At 35.2% G+C, this 19,754-nt stretch overlaps 1 protein-coding gene across 5 annotated transcripts; it reads right to left on the bottom strand.

Annotated features, from left to right (window-relative positions):
* Positions 1-729: 729 nt before the first annotated feature.
* On the bottom strand, positions 730-16,699 carry C9orf72 (C9orf72-SMCR8 complex subunit). 5 transcript variants are annotated; one of them, XM_048783522.1, is made up of 8 exons: positions 16,601-16,699; positions 12,574-12,804; positions 9,816-10,303; positions 8,685-8,744; positions 5,666-5,761; positions 4,875-4,939; positions 3,587-3,659; positions 730-900 (listed from the first exon to the last, which is right to left on the bottom strand). In XM_048783522.1, the coding sequence occupies exons 3-8, from the start codon at positions 10,257-10,259 to the stop codon at positions 745-747; spliced, it is 894 nt and encodes a 297-aa protein (XP_048639479.1). In that variant the 5' UTR covers positions 10,260-10,303; positions 12,574-12,804; positions 16,601-16,699; the 3' UTR covers positions 730-744. The 5 variants fall into 5 exon arrangements, with proteins under 5 accessions (XP_048639479.1, XP_048639480.1, XP_048639482.1 ...); XM_048783523.1 differs by lacking the exon at positions 12,574-12,804 and having other exon boundaries at positions 16,601-16,677; XM_048783525.1 differs by lacking the exons at positions 3,587-3,659; positions 4,875-4,939.
* Positions 16,700-19,754: the final 3,055 nt, after the last annotated feature.

Genomic DNA, 19,754 nt, shown 5'->3' with positions numbered 1-19,754 from the left:
GATATTTGTTGTAAGTTTGCCATATTCAGCCTTTCTGGCATTGAGATGTGTTCCTTCTATACCTAATTTTTTAAGGGTATGTGCAACATTTTAAAATATTTTAATACTTATTTTCTTTCATTTTGCTATGCCTACATCCTTAAGAAAGCATTTACTATGAAAGAATCACACAACCATAAGGAAAGCATTTCTTCATTTCTTTGACTATAACTGAGACATCAATAATAAATTCAATAAAGTGCATAATTGCTTTTCACTTAATTATTGAAAATAATTATCAATTACCTTTATATGTTTTAGTCTTTGAAAAATAAACTCAATTAAATGAATATAAAACTTTTTCTAATATGTATTAGTAATACATACTTTTTCAAATGTATATGTTAATATATATATGAATTACTCAAATCTTACACACTTTTAAAGATCTTTAAATTTTTTCAATAAATTTCATATGTAAATACAAAATGGTAACACAAAAATTCAAATTGGTTCAGTAAAAAGAAATATTTAGAGGTGCAACCTAATTCAAGCACATATTTTTTAAAAAATCCTGAGGCTATACACATATCTACACAGGAAACCACCTGGCAAAGAAAAGATATTTCATAGTGTTACACTGACGATACTAAATATATATTCATAAGATAATATAGTCTATGCTCAGAACTATGTAAAGGAAGTCAGTCCTTGGGCATTAAACAAAATACTTCAAGTATTTTTACAGAGTCTCAAAAATTATTTTTAAAAAATGGTTTCACTTGTGATAAATGGAAAGTATACCTTTAGCAGGCCTTGCACAAAGAGTCCTGACTCATATTTAAATGATGATTCTGCTTCACATAATCTGGAGCATTTTCTCTCTGCTGGAGTCAGAAAAAGGCATAATGTTCTCACTATCTATAAAAGAAAAGATTTTAGCATTAAAATATGAAGTAAAAAGACCACTGATTTGCTTATAAATTTTTTTTTAAATTAAAAATTTTAATTGTTTTGTCAATTAACTTAAAATATAAATCCTTCCTTAGTCACCTGGAACAGTCCATAGGATATAACACTTATTGCTTACAAAAAGGTGATTTTTATGGCCAAATGAGTTCAAGATATGCTTAGTAAATTAACTATGGTATCTCAAAACCTGTAACTTTTTTTTTTTTTTTTGTACCAGGATTGAACCCAGAGGCACTTAAACACTGAGCAACATCGCAACATCTCTAGCCCATTTAAAAAAAAATTTTTTTTCTTTAAATTTTGAGATAGGGTCTTGATAAGTTGCTTAGGGCCTCACTAAGTTGCTTAGGCTGGTTTTGAATTTGTGATCCTCCTGCCTCAGCCTCCCCAACTGCTGGAATTACAAGTGTGCACCACCACATCTGGTAAAATCTGTAATATTTGAATACATATTGTGACTCTCCAGGTGAAAAATATAATACATACCTTTTCTCATACTTATTTGACATATTTGTATTAGGTTATTAATTTTAGTGGGAATTTATGACCTAATACAGTAATTGGTTATATCTCCACCCAGCAACAATTGTTTTTCAAGCAAGTAAATAACTTTCAAGAATAAAACTAAGTGCATTTAAATTAGCCCAAATTATAACTTATGTTGTAACAGTTCTACATGTAAATCCCATTATAATGAATATCAAGGAGTATCCAAATTCTTAAACCAAAAGAAAATTAATTCTATTAAATTTGACTTAATATAAACATGCTATTGGTGGGGGTTCAGAAAACACTGATTCTAATAGCATCTGACCTAGGGTACAACTAGAAAAAATAAAAATGAGCCATATAACTGTTGGAATTCAGACTAGAGTGATAATGTTAAAGCACTGGTTTTTAATTACAGAAGTGGAAACTTTTCTGTCAAATTAAAAAGACAAAAGGCAAGCTATTCAATCTTAAGAGGATAAAGGATGAGAAAAAAATTTTTAAAAATATTTTTTTAGTTATACACGGGCACAATATCTTTATTTTGTTTATTTCTTTTTATGTGGTGCTGAGGATCGAACCCAGGGTCTCACACATAAGAGGCGAGTGCTCTACTGCTGAGCCACAACCCCGGCCAGAGAAAAATTTTTAATAAACAGAGCCTTCCTCCTTTCATAATGCAGACTGAGAAGCACTTCTAAAGAACTCTAAGGCTTTGTGGGGGTGGGTCACAAATGGGAAGCCACATTTTTGGGGCAACACAAATAAGATTAATAGTCTCTACATGAAATATAATGAGAGAAGAATATTAATCTCTCATAAATGGTTGTATAAGAGAGATAATTTTGGCAAATTAAGGCTCATGTGAATACATGGGATGACAAATTAAACAAACAAAAATAATGAATAGCTTTGTAAAACAAATAATCACCTCCAACATATCTTGTTTAAAATGTTGTTAAAAAGAAATTAGATTTGCTTAAATTGATAGACACTTACATCTGGATTCTTTCTAATTTCTAACTAATGGTCAGTGAAGAAAAGTACAAAATATCTTAATTTACCGACTAATGCTTGGAAATATAACTAACCATTCACTAATTATTTACTCAAAGCACTGAAGGAAGTAGTCAAAACATTACTGAATAAAGTACAGCCTCCACTTACCATGTAGAAATACTAGCTCCCTAAAAAGGATAGACATGGGGTAAAAATCAAGGCAATGAAATCAAGATGATCAAATGCAGTTCTTCAGAACTAGTATTATAGGCCAGGCTATATGGGCAATGGCCAAACAGACTCCATTTTACCCTAAGATTCCATGTCATGTAAGAAATCCTTCTCTCCTGGGAACACCCTGCCTCTGTACCCATCAACAGTTGCTTAGCATAGCATGTGTGACAACACAAAATGACAATTCTTATATAATGTAAAATTGTTCTCTTTGGTTCCCATTTTTCTTGAACAAAGTACCCTGTCAAAGAATGATTGCCTAGACGTTAGTAACCATTCTTTAACTTGTACTCAACTAGGGTCATTTTGACACACTTTCCCTTCTGTTTATGATTTTAGATCTCATGACATTTGTTTATGGTTTTGAATCATAGCAACAGCCACTTATGATTAATGTGGTTCTGGAATATAAAGGTAGACTCACATCCTGGGATGGAATCGAAGGGTGTAGACTTGTAGCCTGTCCCTTGGCCTGCCAGCTGGTGAATCCAGACTGCCTGCTGGTGAATAAATGTTCCACCTCTTGCTTTAAGATCAACTTAGTGATTAATTGTAATCTTGCCATAACACTAGTACCAAAAGTACATAGCTATCTTTATATTTACTAAAGATAAAATTGGGAAATAGAAGGCATTTTTAAAGCTATCTGATTTTAAAATATTCTCAAAACCCTTTATACACAACTGAGATTGGTGTTTATGAGTTATCAAAATGAAACTGATAACTGAATTCCTATTCAAACAGTTCATTTCAAATTCATTCTGCCATAGGGTGTCACAATAATTTGCTAACATTTTATTTTCTCCTTATACTATTAGACCATTTGAATTATAACTTAACATGTAAATGACAATCCATAACATGTTAGTAGTATTAAAATTCAGATCATAGTCTATGTTATAAAATGAATTACCTTATTTACTTTCTCTGCACTGCTGCCTACTACAACAGAGCAGCCACAGGTTTGCAAGTGTGAGCTGATGGCACTGTAGATCAATAAATAAAACAGATTTAAAACCCTGGCTATAAAACAATTTCATAAATTTAAAAAAATAGTAAATAAGCTTCAAATAACTCAGAGTAGTTTTACATGATAAACACCAACACCATAAGTATAATACTATCTTTTATTTGTATGAAACTTCACATTATCTAGGGGCCTTTCACAGAGATTGTCTCGTTTGAATATTAAGATGACCCAATTAGTAAAATATTATTTTATAGCTGAAGAAACTGATATGTAGAGAGGTTAAAGCCAAATGAGATTAAAAATAATATATGAATGGCTGACTTAATAGATTTAATACTAAAGGGTTTATGATTCAAGCTATTAAGATTTTTTAGGTTAAACATGCCTGATACTCCATCATGAGCCTAAAGGAAAAGAATGTAAACATAAAAGTTAATACTTTATTTTTTCACTTCTCATTTTTAAAAACAAAGTTATCTGCAAATGTAAAGAAATATGAGATAATACATGCAAGGCACTTGGTATTAGGAACTAGCACATAGGCGCTCAAAAAATAGTGGCCATTACTATTATTTTCCTTAGAAGAAACATAAATAGAAAATGTGAGCTATTGGCCCATAAGTGATTTTATGTGCCAGGTAGTGTTGTAAGTGCTTTATATGATTTATCTGATTCAATGCTCACAATAACCCTAGAAAGTAAGTACTATTATTCTTCCCATTTTACAGATGAGGAAAAGGAGGCACAGACATTTTAGGTGGCTTATCCAAGGTCACACAACAGTAACCCAGGCAGTCTGGCTTGAGAGTCACACTCTTAAGTACTAAACTTCATAGTTAGATAAAAAAAGATCAGTACAAATAATTTTAACGAATAATTTCCATTTCAAGGCCTAAATTACTTGAGGCTATCTATAATACAACTTAATTCAAGTATTTTTAATTTTAACATCAATGGGAAGTAAAACAAGAAATCAGAACGAAAGGACCAAGCTCTCTTGTCTGGGCACTATGGAAACTCAGTATCTTAAAACACTAAAAGGAGTAACAGCTGATATATCACAATGAGTGAAAAAGTAACACAAATGTTAGTTCAAATATGCAATGTTACCCTTAAATTGTCTGGGGGAGTAGGTATCATTATTTTCTTCCTTCCAAATCTTGTTATGGGTGAGTATATAAGATTTGTATCTGTTTCATTCAGCATTTAGGAAATGAAACAAAATTCTTACTTGAGAAGAAAGCCTTCATGACAACTGTCACCAATATCATCATCATTGAGTACCGTATCAGCTATCTAAAATGCACCCAAAAAATGAACAAACGAAAAAATTAGTCTGGGTAAAACAGGGTTGAGAGAATGCTTTTATACCTAAGTTTTAAAGTCTAGGTTCAATATAACACATTGTCCTCATTTTTGAGCATCAAGAAAACCCATAAAACAATCTCTTTGAACTATCACAACCTTTCAAAGAACAAATGTGAAAGGTGGTCAGTCAGGTTAAGCAACATATTTTATAAGACAACTTCCTCTGCTGAGCTGTCTGTCTGTCAGAATCAAGAGACCAACCTCAATGACAAAGTCAGAAAGCAGTAAGAATATTTTCCAAAGATCTCTCTCTATACATGCATAATGTGTGATTTAAAATGTTCTCAACAAATGATTAAGGAAACTAAATTAGTGAATGTAAGTAAACTTCCATTAATAGTCATTAATTTGCACATTGCTTTGTTGCAAAAAATACTGTATTAAATACTTTAATGTTTCTATAAATTCTGGAATATTCCCACTTTTAGGAAACATAAAGGTGGTAAAATAACTAAATTTAATTTTGCCATGACTATCAGTGATAAAAAAACTGATCATAAAATTCAGGATTCTATGTGTGCTTATTTGTGGCTAATACTTCATCCGAATAGTATAATGATAAAATGCTTACCAGCAAAATTAGAATGTTATTAATATATATAATAGTAGAATAATTCAGGGGAACTGATAAAGGTCACCCCCATAAGAACTTACATCTATTTCTTCAGGAACACTGTGAGATTTCATAGATGAAAGCAGTTCCATTACAGGAATGACTTCTCCAGTAAGCATTGGAATAATACTTTGACCCTGCACAATAAAGTAAAATGAAGAGAAGACATAATAGAGGACAAGAAGGGCAAAAAAACTTAAAATGAACTTAAAGAATTTTCATGCTATTTAAGCTCATTTTCATTCTTTTAGGAATAATTTTTCTTTAGTAAACATGGACTCTCTGGTTTATCATTTACTATTACATGCAACAAATAAACAACTGTGCCAAATTTAGAAAGAATCTCCTTTGATATCTAATTGAGTTATAAAAACTTTATTAATTAAAGGCAATCAAGTTAAGAAAGTCAAGCTTAAAAAGACTTTGAAACCCTTACCAAATAACTCATTAGTAAAACTTCAATAAATGGCCAACCTCCACATTGGAAACAGGGTATAATCTATCCAAAGACAAATCAAATCATCACAAATATTTTAAAAGTATCTTAAATAAGGGTGATTCCTCATTTACTTACTACCACACCACCATTCAGTTTTGCAACCAATGTAAATATGTGAAATTTTAGAGATGTAGATAAAATTGTCAAATCTCTATTAATTTTTAGCTAGACACATTTAAAATCACATTATTTGATCAATTCAGTAGGTTTTCTTTCCTTACATTTCATGAAATAATTTTATTCAAATTCTTCTCTTGTATCTTCAAATTAGGATCTCTGTTATCCCTATATCCATTTTTTTACTACCTTAACTCAGCTTTTCAAAGTCCCTTATCATTTAAATTGCTTAAGATTTAAATGTGCTGCTACCTTTGGAAATTTTATCCTAAGTTGTAAACCTCTTTGCATAACAGGCATTTTATTATTTAAAAAAATGCATTTTATAGTAACTTCCAAAATTAACCACACTCATTGCTTTTGATTTTTAAAATAACTGTTGAAATGCTTGTTTACAATTACAATTAATACAACAAATCTCATAAGAACAATGACTCAATCTGTGTTGAACTTCCATCTTTGGTAAGTGATTTACCAGATGACAGCTATGAACATCCAAAATCAGCACTCACTAAAATTGTTTCATACTATTGTGTCATTCCCAAGCAGAATTTATTTTTCAATATAAGGCTGTTGAAAGCACATAATGTGAGACATGCAAGACTCAATTATAAGACAACTCCCCCTTTTCAGAAATAACAATTTTAGGAAAACATTTCCCCTTAGGTTTAGGCTCAGATAATATTTTGGACAAGGAATCTCAGGCATTTATCTGACTCTAAGTAAATGAACAGTCTAATGCTCAATAGCGACAACAAAAATCCTACAAGACTGAATACAGAAGAGGATCTTAAAAAAATACATACATATATATATGTATGTATATGTGTTTGTGTGTGTGTGTGTGTGTGTGTGTGTATGGCCCCACATACATAAAAGAAACCCCTGGGGATTTCTTTTCCTCCTTGTTCTTCTCTAACTTGAACTTCTGAGTTTCCTCTCTAAAGTCTCCAATTTGTCCCAAATATCCTTTCCTACTGACACAGAAGGATTAGATAGCAGTTTTAAGAAAAGCCCTTGAGAGAGGCAGAAATTCATTAATCATGGCGGAAACTCATTAATCAAGGTTTCTGGTTTTAAAAAAAAAAACAGTTTTACTAAAAACAGAATTTTATTTGGTCCTAAATTTCCTTATCTTGAGATAATTCTATTTAATTACTCCATAAGTATCAGGTTAGAGGTTGGTGAACCCACTAAAAGCAGAATTTTATTTGGTCCTCAATTTCCTTATCTTGAGATAATTCTACTAAATTACTCCATAAATATCAGGCTGGAGATTGGTGAATCACCACATTCCTAGGGACCTGTTTACCAACCAGCAAACAAAGTAAAGGCAAGCTTCTCTGGATGAAGGGAAATCTTTTCTTATAAGTTTTAGCCTTTTCCCCAGAATTACCTCATTTGATTTGGAAGGTTATTTACAGAAGTACAAAGATGATAATCTTGCAAAGATTATTTTACAGGCTTTAGTATTTTCTTTGTTAATGTCCCATACGTTCACAAGAATTATTTTGCTTTTTTTGTAGGCCTTGTACATGCTAGGCAAGTGCTCTTCTACTGAGTCACACCCCAGGAAGCCACACCCCTAGTCTCTCATAAGTATTTAGAAAACTAAATGTTTTTAAAGCATCATTCTGTCCCAGTCATACTAAGGAGAAACAGAGCAAAGGCAATGTAGCCATGCTTAAAAGACTGGAATTTTACAAGAAGAAACAAAAACGGAGGATGGCCTATCAGAGCAATAGGAGTAAAGTTAAGAACATTTTCGCCACTGGGATTCCCTTCAGGAGAACTTTTCTGCCCCACAATGAAATGGACTGTATTTAATTTCTATAAGGGAAGTTATCCTCTTGCAGTCATGCTTCTCAAACTCTTAGCATCTATTTCCCAAGGACATTCAAAGGTACAGGATAAACATGGTATCTTTTCCTAAGGAATCAATGTTACTGAATGGTAAGAAGCTAAAAAATGTCACTGGCAAATTTCAATATTAAAACAAAGATATATCATGGAATAAAATATAAGCTGCATTAGTTTTAAAGATACAGCATGAGACTAAAGAAATAGTCTTAAATGTGCTTAAAGCTGTGTTGCGCCCTGAACACCTACTCCTCATCTTTCAGTTACTCATATATAGATATCTGAGAAACAATACCTAGAAAATCACATATACATTTTAAAAATTTTTATATGAACAAGTTTTCCAAAAAAGGGAGCAAAATAGTAATTTGTAGATGTAATTATCATTTCCCTTTATTTATTTATCTCTTCAGATGTAAAATATAGATACTTTTTGTTCAGTTTATTTTATATGAAGACTGTTTATTTTCAGACTCACTCTGTCAAACTAACATGTCCTCAAGGCCTCATAAGGAGCCAAATGCCTTATATGGACATATGCTATGGGAATAATGGGATATGACTGCATGTAATCTGCATTTTACCTGATCTTCCATTCTCTCTGTGCCTTCTAAGACAATCTTCTGGACATTTTCTTGCCTTTCCTAAGCAAAAGAAAATTTATTTATTAAAAAGCCACAGCATTTGAATACTTATTTTTTCAATATAGATATGTTCTGTGTAATTTACTTTATAGAAAAAAATATTCTCTAGAGGGAGCTAAAGGGAGCAAGGCACGATGAACCCAACAAACCCATGCTTTCATAGATAGTATAAAACAAAATACCCTTTATTCTGCAGTGAAAAAAGAAATATAATTTAGCAGGAAACAATCAAGTTTACACCTGCAGTTTCAAAAAGGAACATAATAAAGCATTTTTAAATGAAACAAAATCAAATTGAATCTGAGGAATACAGAGCTTGTTTATTTTAAATGATTTTCATAAACATGAGGAATAAGGAGGTGAGTCTACAAAGAGCAAATACCTATTCTTTAAAGGTGCTATTTCTCCTTACCATCAGTTAGAAGCCTTATACAATTAATAATGCCTTAATAAGACTTTCAGGTTAGTATTAAACTAGAAAGTAGGAAGAAAACTTAAATTTGTTCTTTCAAAATGCTAAAAGAATACTGAAATATAAATATGATTATATATTAGAGTACAGGATTTAGTGGGAAATGATAATTCCCTCTAGCTTAACCTGCAAAATTAAAAGGAATATTATCTCCTAGAAACTGTTTGGTCCAACCTTCTCATTTTATAAATTTGGGAACTTGGCAAGTTAAAGGGACCAAAGGTTCCTGGCAGATAGTTTCTGAAACAAATGTTCTAAACTATTATACCTACACATTGTAGTAAGTACAAGACAAGGTCACGCAATTAAATAAAAATAAAAATGTTTTAGAGTCAAAGGCTCCTAAGACAAATCTAAACTCTAAAAATTTCTTTTTCTCTAAGCTTTAGCTTTTTGTTTGTAATACAGTGTTACCACCTCCTGCCTTCCATGATTACTGTGAAGACAAATTCATCTATATCTAATGGGGTAGACATAAAATATATGTTGGCTATGTCAAATGTTAAATGCATGTAATTTCTAAAAATTAGATAAATGTGTCTGAAAATAAACTCTGAATGGCTATGTTAGCATGATTAACAAGCTGAGAAACCACTCACCTTATGCATCCATATCCTTCCTTTCCGAATAATATGTGTTAATCTATCAACACACACTCTGTGAAGTGGGAGATAGAAACTAAGCTCCGTCTGTGGAAGTATAATTGATAGTCCATAAGTACTCCGATCTCCATTCCAGTTTCCGTCGAAGATTAATGAAACAATAATTACTCCTTTTTCAGACAAGACAAAAAACTTTACATCTATAGCCCCACTCTCTGCATTTCGAAGAATTTCTCCATTTAGGGTGTGGTTGGCAAGAAAAGTTATTTCTCCATCACTGAGAAGTACCTGATCTGTCTTAGGGGCCCAAATATGCCTTACTCTAGGACCAAGAATATTGTCCCAGTAAGCAAAGGTAGCTGCTAATAAAGGTGATTCACCACTTAAAGCAATCTCTGTCTTGGCAACAGCAGGAGATGGTGGTGGGCAGAGAGTCGACATCACTGCATCCCAAATTTCACATTATCCAAATGTTCCAGAGATATCTAGATAAGGGCATACAAAGCAATGATTAAGTTCAGCAATTTTAAAGATATCCATCCAAACCCCCAAAGAGACGAATATTATAACTAAAGCTCATATAACAGACGGTTGTTCCCCAAATATCTGGACTTTGTGCAATTCTATCATGATTAGGTATTTGGTTCTTAACCATTATAACTAAAGAGGGGGGAAAATGGGAAGGGGAAGTCTCAGCTAGACATGGTGACACTTCTTGTGGGTTGGTTTTGAACCCCAAAAGATAGGTTCAAACCCTAACCCCTTATATATGTTAATGTGACCTTATTTGGAAATAGGTGTAATTAAGTTAAAATGAGGTCATATTAGATTAGAATGGGTTCTAATTCAGTGGGCTTCTAAGGGGAAAGAGAGAGATTTGGAGACATGTAGACACAAAGGAAAGACAGCCATGTGAAGACTAGAAGATAGAAACTGAATGATGCAACCACAAGCCTAAGAATGCCAAGGACTATAAGTAACACCAGAAGTGGAAGGCACAAGGAAGCTTCCCTACAGCCTGTAGGATCATGTTCCTGCTGATACTGGACTTCCAGCTTCCAGAACCCAGAGAGAATGGATGCTATTTTAAGTCTAGTTTGTGATGCCTTATTACCCTAGCCATCTGACAGTAGAAATACCTTAAACCTGCTAAAAAAATTTTTTTTTCATAAGATGACAAAATCATGTCTGAAGCTACAACAACAACAAAAATGATTAAAAAGTTTGGTTATCCTTGACAAACTCTCTGGGAATCAGGATACTAAAGCTCAATACTAGTAAAAATACTGGTAAAAACACTGACAGGTGAAAACAAAGATAAATACATTTAATACATTAGTAAAGAAAATAGTATAGTACTTTACCATTGTGAAGAGAGTTCTATACTAAGTGGCTAAAATAAATGCTTTAGTTATTAGAATAGGAAAAAACAAACAGAACGGATGAAGCCCATTCAAAGCTTTCAATCTGCTGAGGAAACAGACATGGAGAACACAAACAAGCTTGCAGCCAAGCTAGAATGCAGGGCTCAACTCATATACCTTGATCCACTCAAAGATATCACTCTGAAAGTGTATATTCTTTGTAATATTAGTGTAAACCTAACCAACCTTGCAAGTACATAATTGAAGACTTATAATCAAAGACTGAAAGTGAGAACCATTAGGACAATTTCATTTAAGCAAGTCTAAAATTATGGATTCTATTATCATAATGTAATGGAGAGCAGCTACAGGTGAATGCTGATACACCTGTTTGATGACTTTGGAGCTAACATTTGATCTATAACAAAATTTGTGTCAAATTAAACTATTTTACATTAAGGAATTTTATCTACATATTGTCAAGAGAGTTCAGAGTCTTATGAAAAGCAGTGACTTCTATTTTTAAAGTCTGTGGTGAATATTTTTATCATACTATGAAAAGGCACACAAACTATGGCAAAACACTTAATGGTGAAGTATGTACGAAAATAGTTAACAAAAAACAGTATTTACCTGTGTATTTTTAATTTCAAAACTTCATTTAGGTAATATTTGTGTTTTAGTATATGTCAATTTAATAAGTCTTAAAAGGCCACAATGGATATGAGCTCTATCGCTTGTTAAAAATATCTACTGTTTTGAATATAACTTCAACAGTCAGTTTACAATGACTGAATACAACAAGGTAATCTGAGTTGGAACTGTAATGATGCTTTTGCTGTCACTATCAACAACAGCAAATCGGAAGCAGAGGCAATAAAGTAAACACATAGCCATAAAATCATACTGTAAAACATTTCTCTTTTATTCTTTCTTTTTGGATAAAAAGGTGAAAATCAAAAAGGCAACATTACAACTCAAATTACTATATTGAAATTAAAAGAATTTCCTAAATAGGATTGAGAGCAATAGCAAAATCTGATTGAAATATGAGAAAACCTTTTACCTGATTGTGAGAACTAAATTACTAACGACCACTAATTACATTCAGTGTCACTCCTAGTATTAGAAAGAAAATGAAGGCTAAAGATCATGTTGAACTGCTTAGCTTTAAAAGTTGACAAGCAAGAAATACAGTAGTTGCCCCTTATCCTTGGGGATACCTTCCAACTGGATCCCTGAAACTACAGATGGCACCTCTCTCTATATACTGTAAACTCCAATTTATGAATTAGGCACAGTAAGAGATTAACAATAAAATAGAATTGTAACAATATAATAAGTTATGTGAATGTTTTCTCTCTGAAAATATTTCATTGTACTATACTCACCTTCTTCTTCCTATGATAATGGGAGATAATACAATGAATATGTAATAAGCACATATGTGACATATGTGCTGTGACTCAGCTTTAGGATACTAATGACCTTCTGATGATACATCAGGAGGAAGACATCCACTTCAAGTGATCCTGGATCACTGAATCATGACAACGTTGATGTTAGATGTTAGCAGGAGACTACTTTGATGGTTGAAGATCTTCCAAGTTCAAGGGAGTTTTCTGGAAGAAAATTTAATCAGAAGTTGTTGTCTCTTTCTAACTCACAGGGTTGCTGCAGAGGTTTTAATACTATGGGTGACTTTAATGATGTTCTATCTGAAGGTAGTATTCCATAATTTTGCCCTTTAATGTCTGTGCAATTTCAAATACTTCAGCAAATTTTAGAAATGTTCAGGTTGCTAGTTCTGTTTCAGTTTCATCTTCCTCTTTCTCTGCAGATTACTAAATATGTTCTTCTGATTCCTCATTTTTAAAACTTCCCAAAGGCCCTCAATGTTTTTCTACTTCTTCATCCAGCATTTTGGCAAATCCTTCTCCACCAATTTGTCTTACAGCTTCTCCAGCAATTTTTGTATACTGCAGTAAATGGCTTGGTGCCACATGTTTCAGAAACCTGCTGATGCCTTTGTGTAAGTTCAATGCTTTCTGGTACAATGTGCTGCCGTCACTCAGAACACATTTTCTGTTAGTCATATATCCACAAATTGAATGTGTTTTCCATCTTAACTAAGCACTTATCACACACTGTGGCTGTAACTTTTGTAATTTGAGGTATACCAGCAAGACTAGCATAGTACTTTTTCCTTCTTCACAATTTCACAGAGAAAAGATTCATTTTTATCATAGATCTTAGCAATGTCAACATATAGGGTTTTTTCTTTCCTTATTGAGAACTTTTACCTTTTCACTTAAAGAAAGGAACTTATGGCATTTTCTCTTGCATATCCAAATTGCCAGCATCTTTACTCCTGTGTTTTGCGCCATTATTAATTAAAATAAGGGTTACTTGAACATAAGCACTGCCATACTGTGACAGCCTATCTGACAACCAAGATGGCTACTAAGTGACTAAAGGGCAGGTAGCATTACAGTGTGGATACACTGGACTGTTCAAGGACAGCTGGACAAAGAGACGAATCATATATTGGGTGCAAGAGAGCAGAAAGGTGTAAGACTTCATCAGGCTACTCAGAATGGCATGCAATAGAATTTTTCATGTATTATTTTTAACTATATTTGAACACATAAACTGAAATCATGGATAAGGTGGGACTACTATAACCTAAGAAATGAAATGTCACAGAGAAGTATAATTAGGAGAGTTGTAAAAATTAATTTAATGCTAGAATCATCTTTGGTAAGAAAAACCCATATGTACAAATGTGGCAAAAAAACGTTCAGCTGAAAACTAATATTTTTATCTACATATTTTATGTACATGTAGTGTTGGCTACTCCAGGTTATCTAACATTAGTCATATAGTCTTTTTAGGGAAGCAAGGATCCAAATTGGGTGAGATGGTGGTTTGCCATTCCTATAAACAAAGAACAGGGTTCATGAGGGTTTACCCAATACACTTCCTAAAAATAATCCAACATATGCAGACATATTAATTAGCATCTATTTAATCTATTAGCATATTGGTAAATTTGAGCTTTTGCTTCTTTAAACTTTTGCTAAAAATCAGATATCTCTTTCCTGATTGATATTTGGAAAGTTGACTGGTCCACTGCTGTGAATCAGAATTCTTCCATGATAGGCTCTCATTCCCTATAACAATGCTTTCTGTTTATTTTTCCCAGACCCAAGAGAAGCAGGGTCCTAAACCAGCCCACTTCCAAAACATGGGCTGCCTATGGCCACTTTAAGGATAGTGAACTGCTGAAAACACTTTCTAAATTTTTAACATCAGGCATTACTCAGAGATGAAGTTCCTAATATCACTATCGAGCCATCTCTCACTGATCAGAGTTTCTCAGATTAACAGGTAAATTAATCTACCACCCCTTGGAAGTACGCAATTAACACTGAACCAATAATAATCTTGAAAGAAAGGAGTCTCCATTTTTTTTAATCTCTTTCTCTGAAAGTAAACTTTAGACTGCTAACATAGCCAAATAGAGATTTTATTAATTTCTCAAGTGGAATGTAATTGTTTCCTGGAGGAGGTAAATACTGGCTTGGTTCACAATCAAGAATATAGTCTGCAATTTTTCTCGCTTTTGTTTCATAAAGAGCACAGTCATACTGGGGCAATTTCCAACAGATTCAGTTTTCTTAAAGTGGCAAGGACATGGTGGAGGTGCTGGTTAACAGCACTTGTGTAACAGAGGTTTCAGATACCTGTGGTCAAACTTGATCCCAAAATATTAACTAAAAATCCCCCCATCCCCAAATAATAAGTTTTAAATAGCACACCATTCTGAGTAGTGTGATAAAATTCACTGTCTGCTCCAAGGATGTGAATCATCCCTCTGTGCTTTGTATTCATATAGATATATTCATATACATATTCATATACACTACCTGCCCATTAGTCACTCAGTACTCCTCTTGGTTATTATCATAAGACTGTCTAAGTATCAAAGTGCTGGGTTCATGACAACCTTTATTTTACTTAATAAAGTTGAAAGTACAATGATATTTTTAGAGGGAGAGAGAGAACAATCATAGAACTTTTATTACAGTATTTAGTTATAATTGTACTATTTTATTATTAATCTCTTGTGCCCAATTTAAACTGGATCATGTTTGTATGTAAAGGAGAAAACAGTATATATAGGGTTCTATACTATATACTTACGATCTGTGGTTTTAGGCTTCACTGGAAACCTTCTTATGTATACACTAAAGATAACTACTCTGTATTTCAAATATCCTGGTTCCATATAGTTTTTAAAAAAAATTTTTTAGTTGTAGATAAACACACAGTATCTTTATTTATTTTTATGTGGTGCTGAAGATTGAACCCAGTGTCGCACACATGCGAGGCAAGTGCTTTGCCGCTGAGCTACAGCCCCAGCCCCAGGTTCCATATAATTAATACCCCATATGTCATAGTCTTGTTTTCTGTGATGCTCCCAGATTATGCTAAAAGTTTCCCAAAGTTTGTTGAAGATCCTAACAGTCCTTTTTTGAACGGTTTGTACAAAGTAAAAGTAGTGCCTAATTGTGTACTCTCGCCTTGCACCACTGGTGATGGACAGGAACAGAATAAACAGAATTTATTCACCTGCGCCTAACAATCTGGATGTCTGAAAGAGGTAACCCTCCTAGGCCAATGCACGAGACTTCCCACCTTTTCCTGAACACAAGTCCTTGTGGAATTCACCCTGATTAGAGAGACCCTGTGTGGACGCAGACATGTAATCAGTGCACTTCTTTCTGGAACAGATTACCATCAGCCAAGTGATACCTAAGTCACAAGAGTCACTTCCTTTAATAAATGTATGCAATCTCGGAGCTGTGAAGCAACCAGGCCATGTCTCACAGACTGGGAGTACACTCTGCCTAGCACTGCTGCCCACATTTACAAAACAGCACTCCTCACAAACTTCTACTGATAATCTGCAGGCGACCAGTAGTCTGTTCACACCCCATCGCACCCGGCGCTGTCTCCTCTCGGCAGGAGCCCTCTCCGGCTCGCCCAGATGGGCCGCGCGCACTCCGGCTTTCCGCGGGCCAGCCCCTTCGGTGCCCGAGGCTCCCTTCCTTGAGCCCGCAGCGGAAGCGCAGCTGGAGGTTGCCCCGGGTCTCGGGAAGAGGCCGGCTCGAGGCCTGCGGGCGAAAAGCCTGGAGAGGCCCGAACCCATCCCTGTCTCCGTGCCACCGCCGCCGCCGCCGGGGGCCGGGATGCAGGCAGCCCTACTACGCTAAAGCCGGAAAGCCCCAAGGAGGCTTTCAGTCCGGGAAGAGAATGAGTCGAGCGCTGGGAGAAAACCCGCGATCGCCCCAGTGCCGACCCGGCATGCTGACCCCAAACTGCTGGTCTAGGACTCGCCAGCTGTCCACTCACCCACTCGCCGCCGCCAGAACCTCCGCCACCGCCGCGGGCGCAGGGACCGCAACCGCAGCCCCGCCCCCGACCCGCCCCCGGCCCGCCCCTCGCGCGTCCTACAGCTACCGCACCGCCCCACGCCGCAGTTCCCCTTTCGTTCTCTTCTGGTTAATATTTATCAGTTCGTTCCATGTTCGCTCTTTGCGAATACTACGAAAGAAAGTGGAGGGCAGGAAGGGCGGGAAAACAAAAACACACACCACCTGCTCTAGTTAGACCCGCCCCTAAAGAGAAGGAACAGGGCAGCAGGCGTGGCTGACGCGCCGAGCGCCATCTTTTACGTGGGCGGAACTTGTCCCTGCTTGACGCACGCCTATTTCCTAGTAGGACACCGTAGAACACTCTTTGACGTTTTCAATTTGCGAATGTCGTTGACGCGTGGTGAAAGGAGGCTTCGGGGCGGGCCGGGCCGACTTGCTGGTTCTTTTTCCGAATACGTGCTGCGTGAAAAATGTTATTGTGGCGTTAACCTAGATAGGTGGTGTGGCAGTAGTAGGGAAATCTGGACTCTTGAGAAAGCAGAACAGAGTAAGTGGTTGTCAGGTAGTGGACGTGCAACAAATATTTGATGAATGAGCGCTCCCCCCCCGCCTTTACCATATGGTTAACTAGAACACGTTTATGACTCCATGACAAGCACAATATATTAGGCATTACCCCTCATAGGTCGTCACTGCAATTTTAGCATTTTCTCAAGCATGATTGCCATACTTGTAAACATCATTTTTGCTAACGCACAATGTGAATACTTTTTTTTTTTAACCTTGGAAAAATGCACTTTACCTTTATGTTTGATATGCATGGTGATTCTTTTGTTCTGCAAGTGTGCATATACCTCGTTTGTCTTGCAGATGAATAGCACTTAACTTTTTTCAACATTAAAAGTCATGCAGTAATGTTTTTTATTCCCAGAAGAAGAGAGAAATACACAAAGTACTTTCCATCAGTCTATACCTTCAGACCCCTTACTTACTGTTATATGCTAAGTGGTTACCATTTGTCAAGTTTTCACACTATGTTTTATATTATGTTCTTCATTCCATAAGGAATTATACCTCACTTATATGTGAAATTGAATGCATAGAAACAGTAGAACCATGATTGGGAGGCCAGAATGGGACTGGGAAGCTGTGGATCAAAGGGTAGGAAGTTTTAGTTATGTCAGATGAGTAAGTCTAGAGACCCAATGTACAACATGATGGATAAATAGTTAATATTGTATTCTATACTGGAAAATTGCTAGGAAAGTGGGTTTTAGGTACTAGCATGCACAAAGGTAACTATGAGACAATGGGTCATTAATTTTTTGACTGCAATAATCACTATATATGTCTGTTGAAAAATCATGTTATGTACTTTAAATATAAACAATAAAAAAGAATTACACTTAGTTTTCCTGACATCTTTGGGCTATAGGCATTACTCTTATTTTTCCCTTAGGAGATCATGAGGGGTCAGAGAGAGTAAATTATTTGCTCAAGGCCACCCATTTAATTGATTCTGTACAGTATCCAGCAATTTCAGGGCCCTTGATGTGCTTAGGACATCAGCCTGATACCAGGTCGATGACAGTCTTTCTCAGGTAACACCTGTGGTGATTAATACTAACACCTTTATTTCAGAGTAAGATTGGAACTTGGATTAAGTGCCTAGGGAAGGAATACAACTCCTAAAATAGTTTTTCCTACTTCAAAATTTTGCCTAGAAACAAAATAATTCCATTGTCTCCAACGGATTTCTGGTTTGTGCAACATCATTCCTAGAACAGTTTCATTATAGAAATAATGAAACACAGAGGCCTAAATTCTGCATAACTCTGAGAAAAAAGATAAGTGGTAATACAAAAGTGGTGCACACCTATAATCCCAGTGCCTGGGGAGGCTGAGGAGCATGTTTTCCAAGTCAGCCTCAGCAAAAGCAAGGTGCTAAGCAACTCGGGTTGAGACCCTGTTTGTAACTAAAATACAAAATAGGGCTGGGGATGTGGTTCACTAGTTGAGTGCCCCTGAGTTCATTCCCTGTGGGCCCCACCCCCACCCCAAAGTAGTGCTTTGTATGCATGATGTTTTGTGCTCAATGAATGTGAATCTTTCCCCCTATATCTAAATGAACAATTATTTAGCCTTTGTGTAGCAGTGCAGTAGCTTGTATATTTTCCATTGATGTGAAGCAAAATAATAAAATCAGGAGTGAAAAAATAATTATAATTCAGTAAGGTGGTTCATAGTGCTTATATTGCCTTAAGGTCTAGAATTGGAGGACAAGTATTCTAGCATACATCCCTTCTTCAGAAAACCAAACAGAAAAATGATACTAAGTTTTTAGTAAGGTGATCCATGTTAGCTCACCAAAGAATCATTTGGAAGGACTTTAATCCTTATCGCCTCCAAACTCTTAATCTTCCCAGAGAAACCACCTCAACTAATTCTACCATCTTATTGAAAATGAGCTTTGCTATATATCCATCTCAGGAATCATAGTCCCATATTTTCCAATCAGAATGACGATTTTAAACCCCTATGTAGAAATGTTTGAATTATCCACATAAAATTAGCATTCAATCATAGAAAGTGGCCTCTCTAAGGGAACAGTGAAGCAGATAGAAACAGAGCTGCTGTAAGTATTGTTTCTGCTTTTGATTACTTATGAAACTTGGGGCAGTACTTCTCTGTGACTCAGTTTCTTTAGCCACAAAATGGCATGCGTAATAATTTCTCACAAGGTTGTGAAACTTGTGCAATTAAGCAAGCTAAGAATTTAGAAAAGTACATTCAAGAAGCGATGACTCTAATCTCAAATTTAGTAACTATCCAGGGATAATAGAAGCAATAACAAATGAGTTATAAGTTTTTTTGAGTTATGTACATATTTATATTTTTCATAAATATTATATCTTAACCCAAAGAACATTCCTGCTGCCTCAGAAGTGCCAGTTGTTTCTCATCCTATCTATTAATGTGTTTCAGAAATGTAATATCTGCTGCTTTAGAGTTGGAGCTGAGGGTTTGCTGATTAGCTCCCATTTACCAAGATTATAGCAAATTAGATTTAACTGTGATTGGCATGTGAACAATCTGATGTTGGACATGGATGAGGAATATTGCTATATGAA

This window comes from Marmota marmota, unplaced genomic scaffold (assembly GCF_001458135.2).
Source record: "Marmota marmota marmota unplaced genomic scaffold, marMar, whole genome shotgun sequence".
NCBI lineage: Eukaryota > Metazoa > Chordata > Mammalia > Rodentia > Sciuridae > Marmota > Marmota marmota.
Note: the sequence above shows the minus strand (reverse complement) of the source record. Positions and strands in the feature narration are given on the sequence as shown.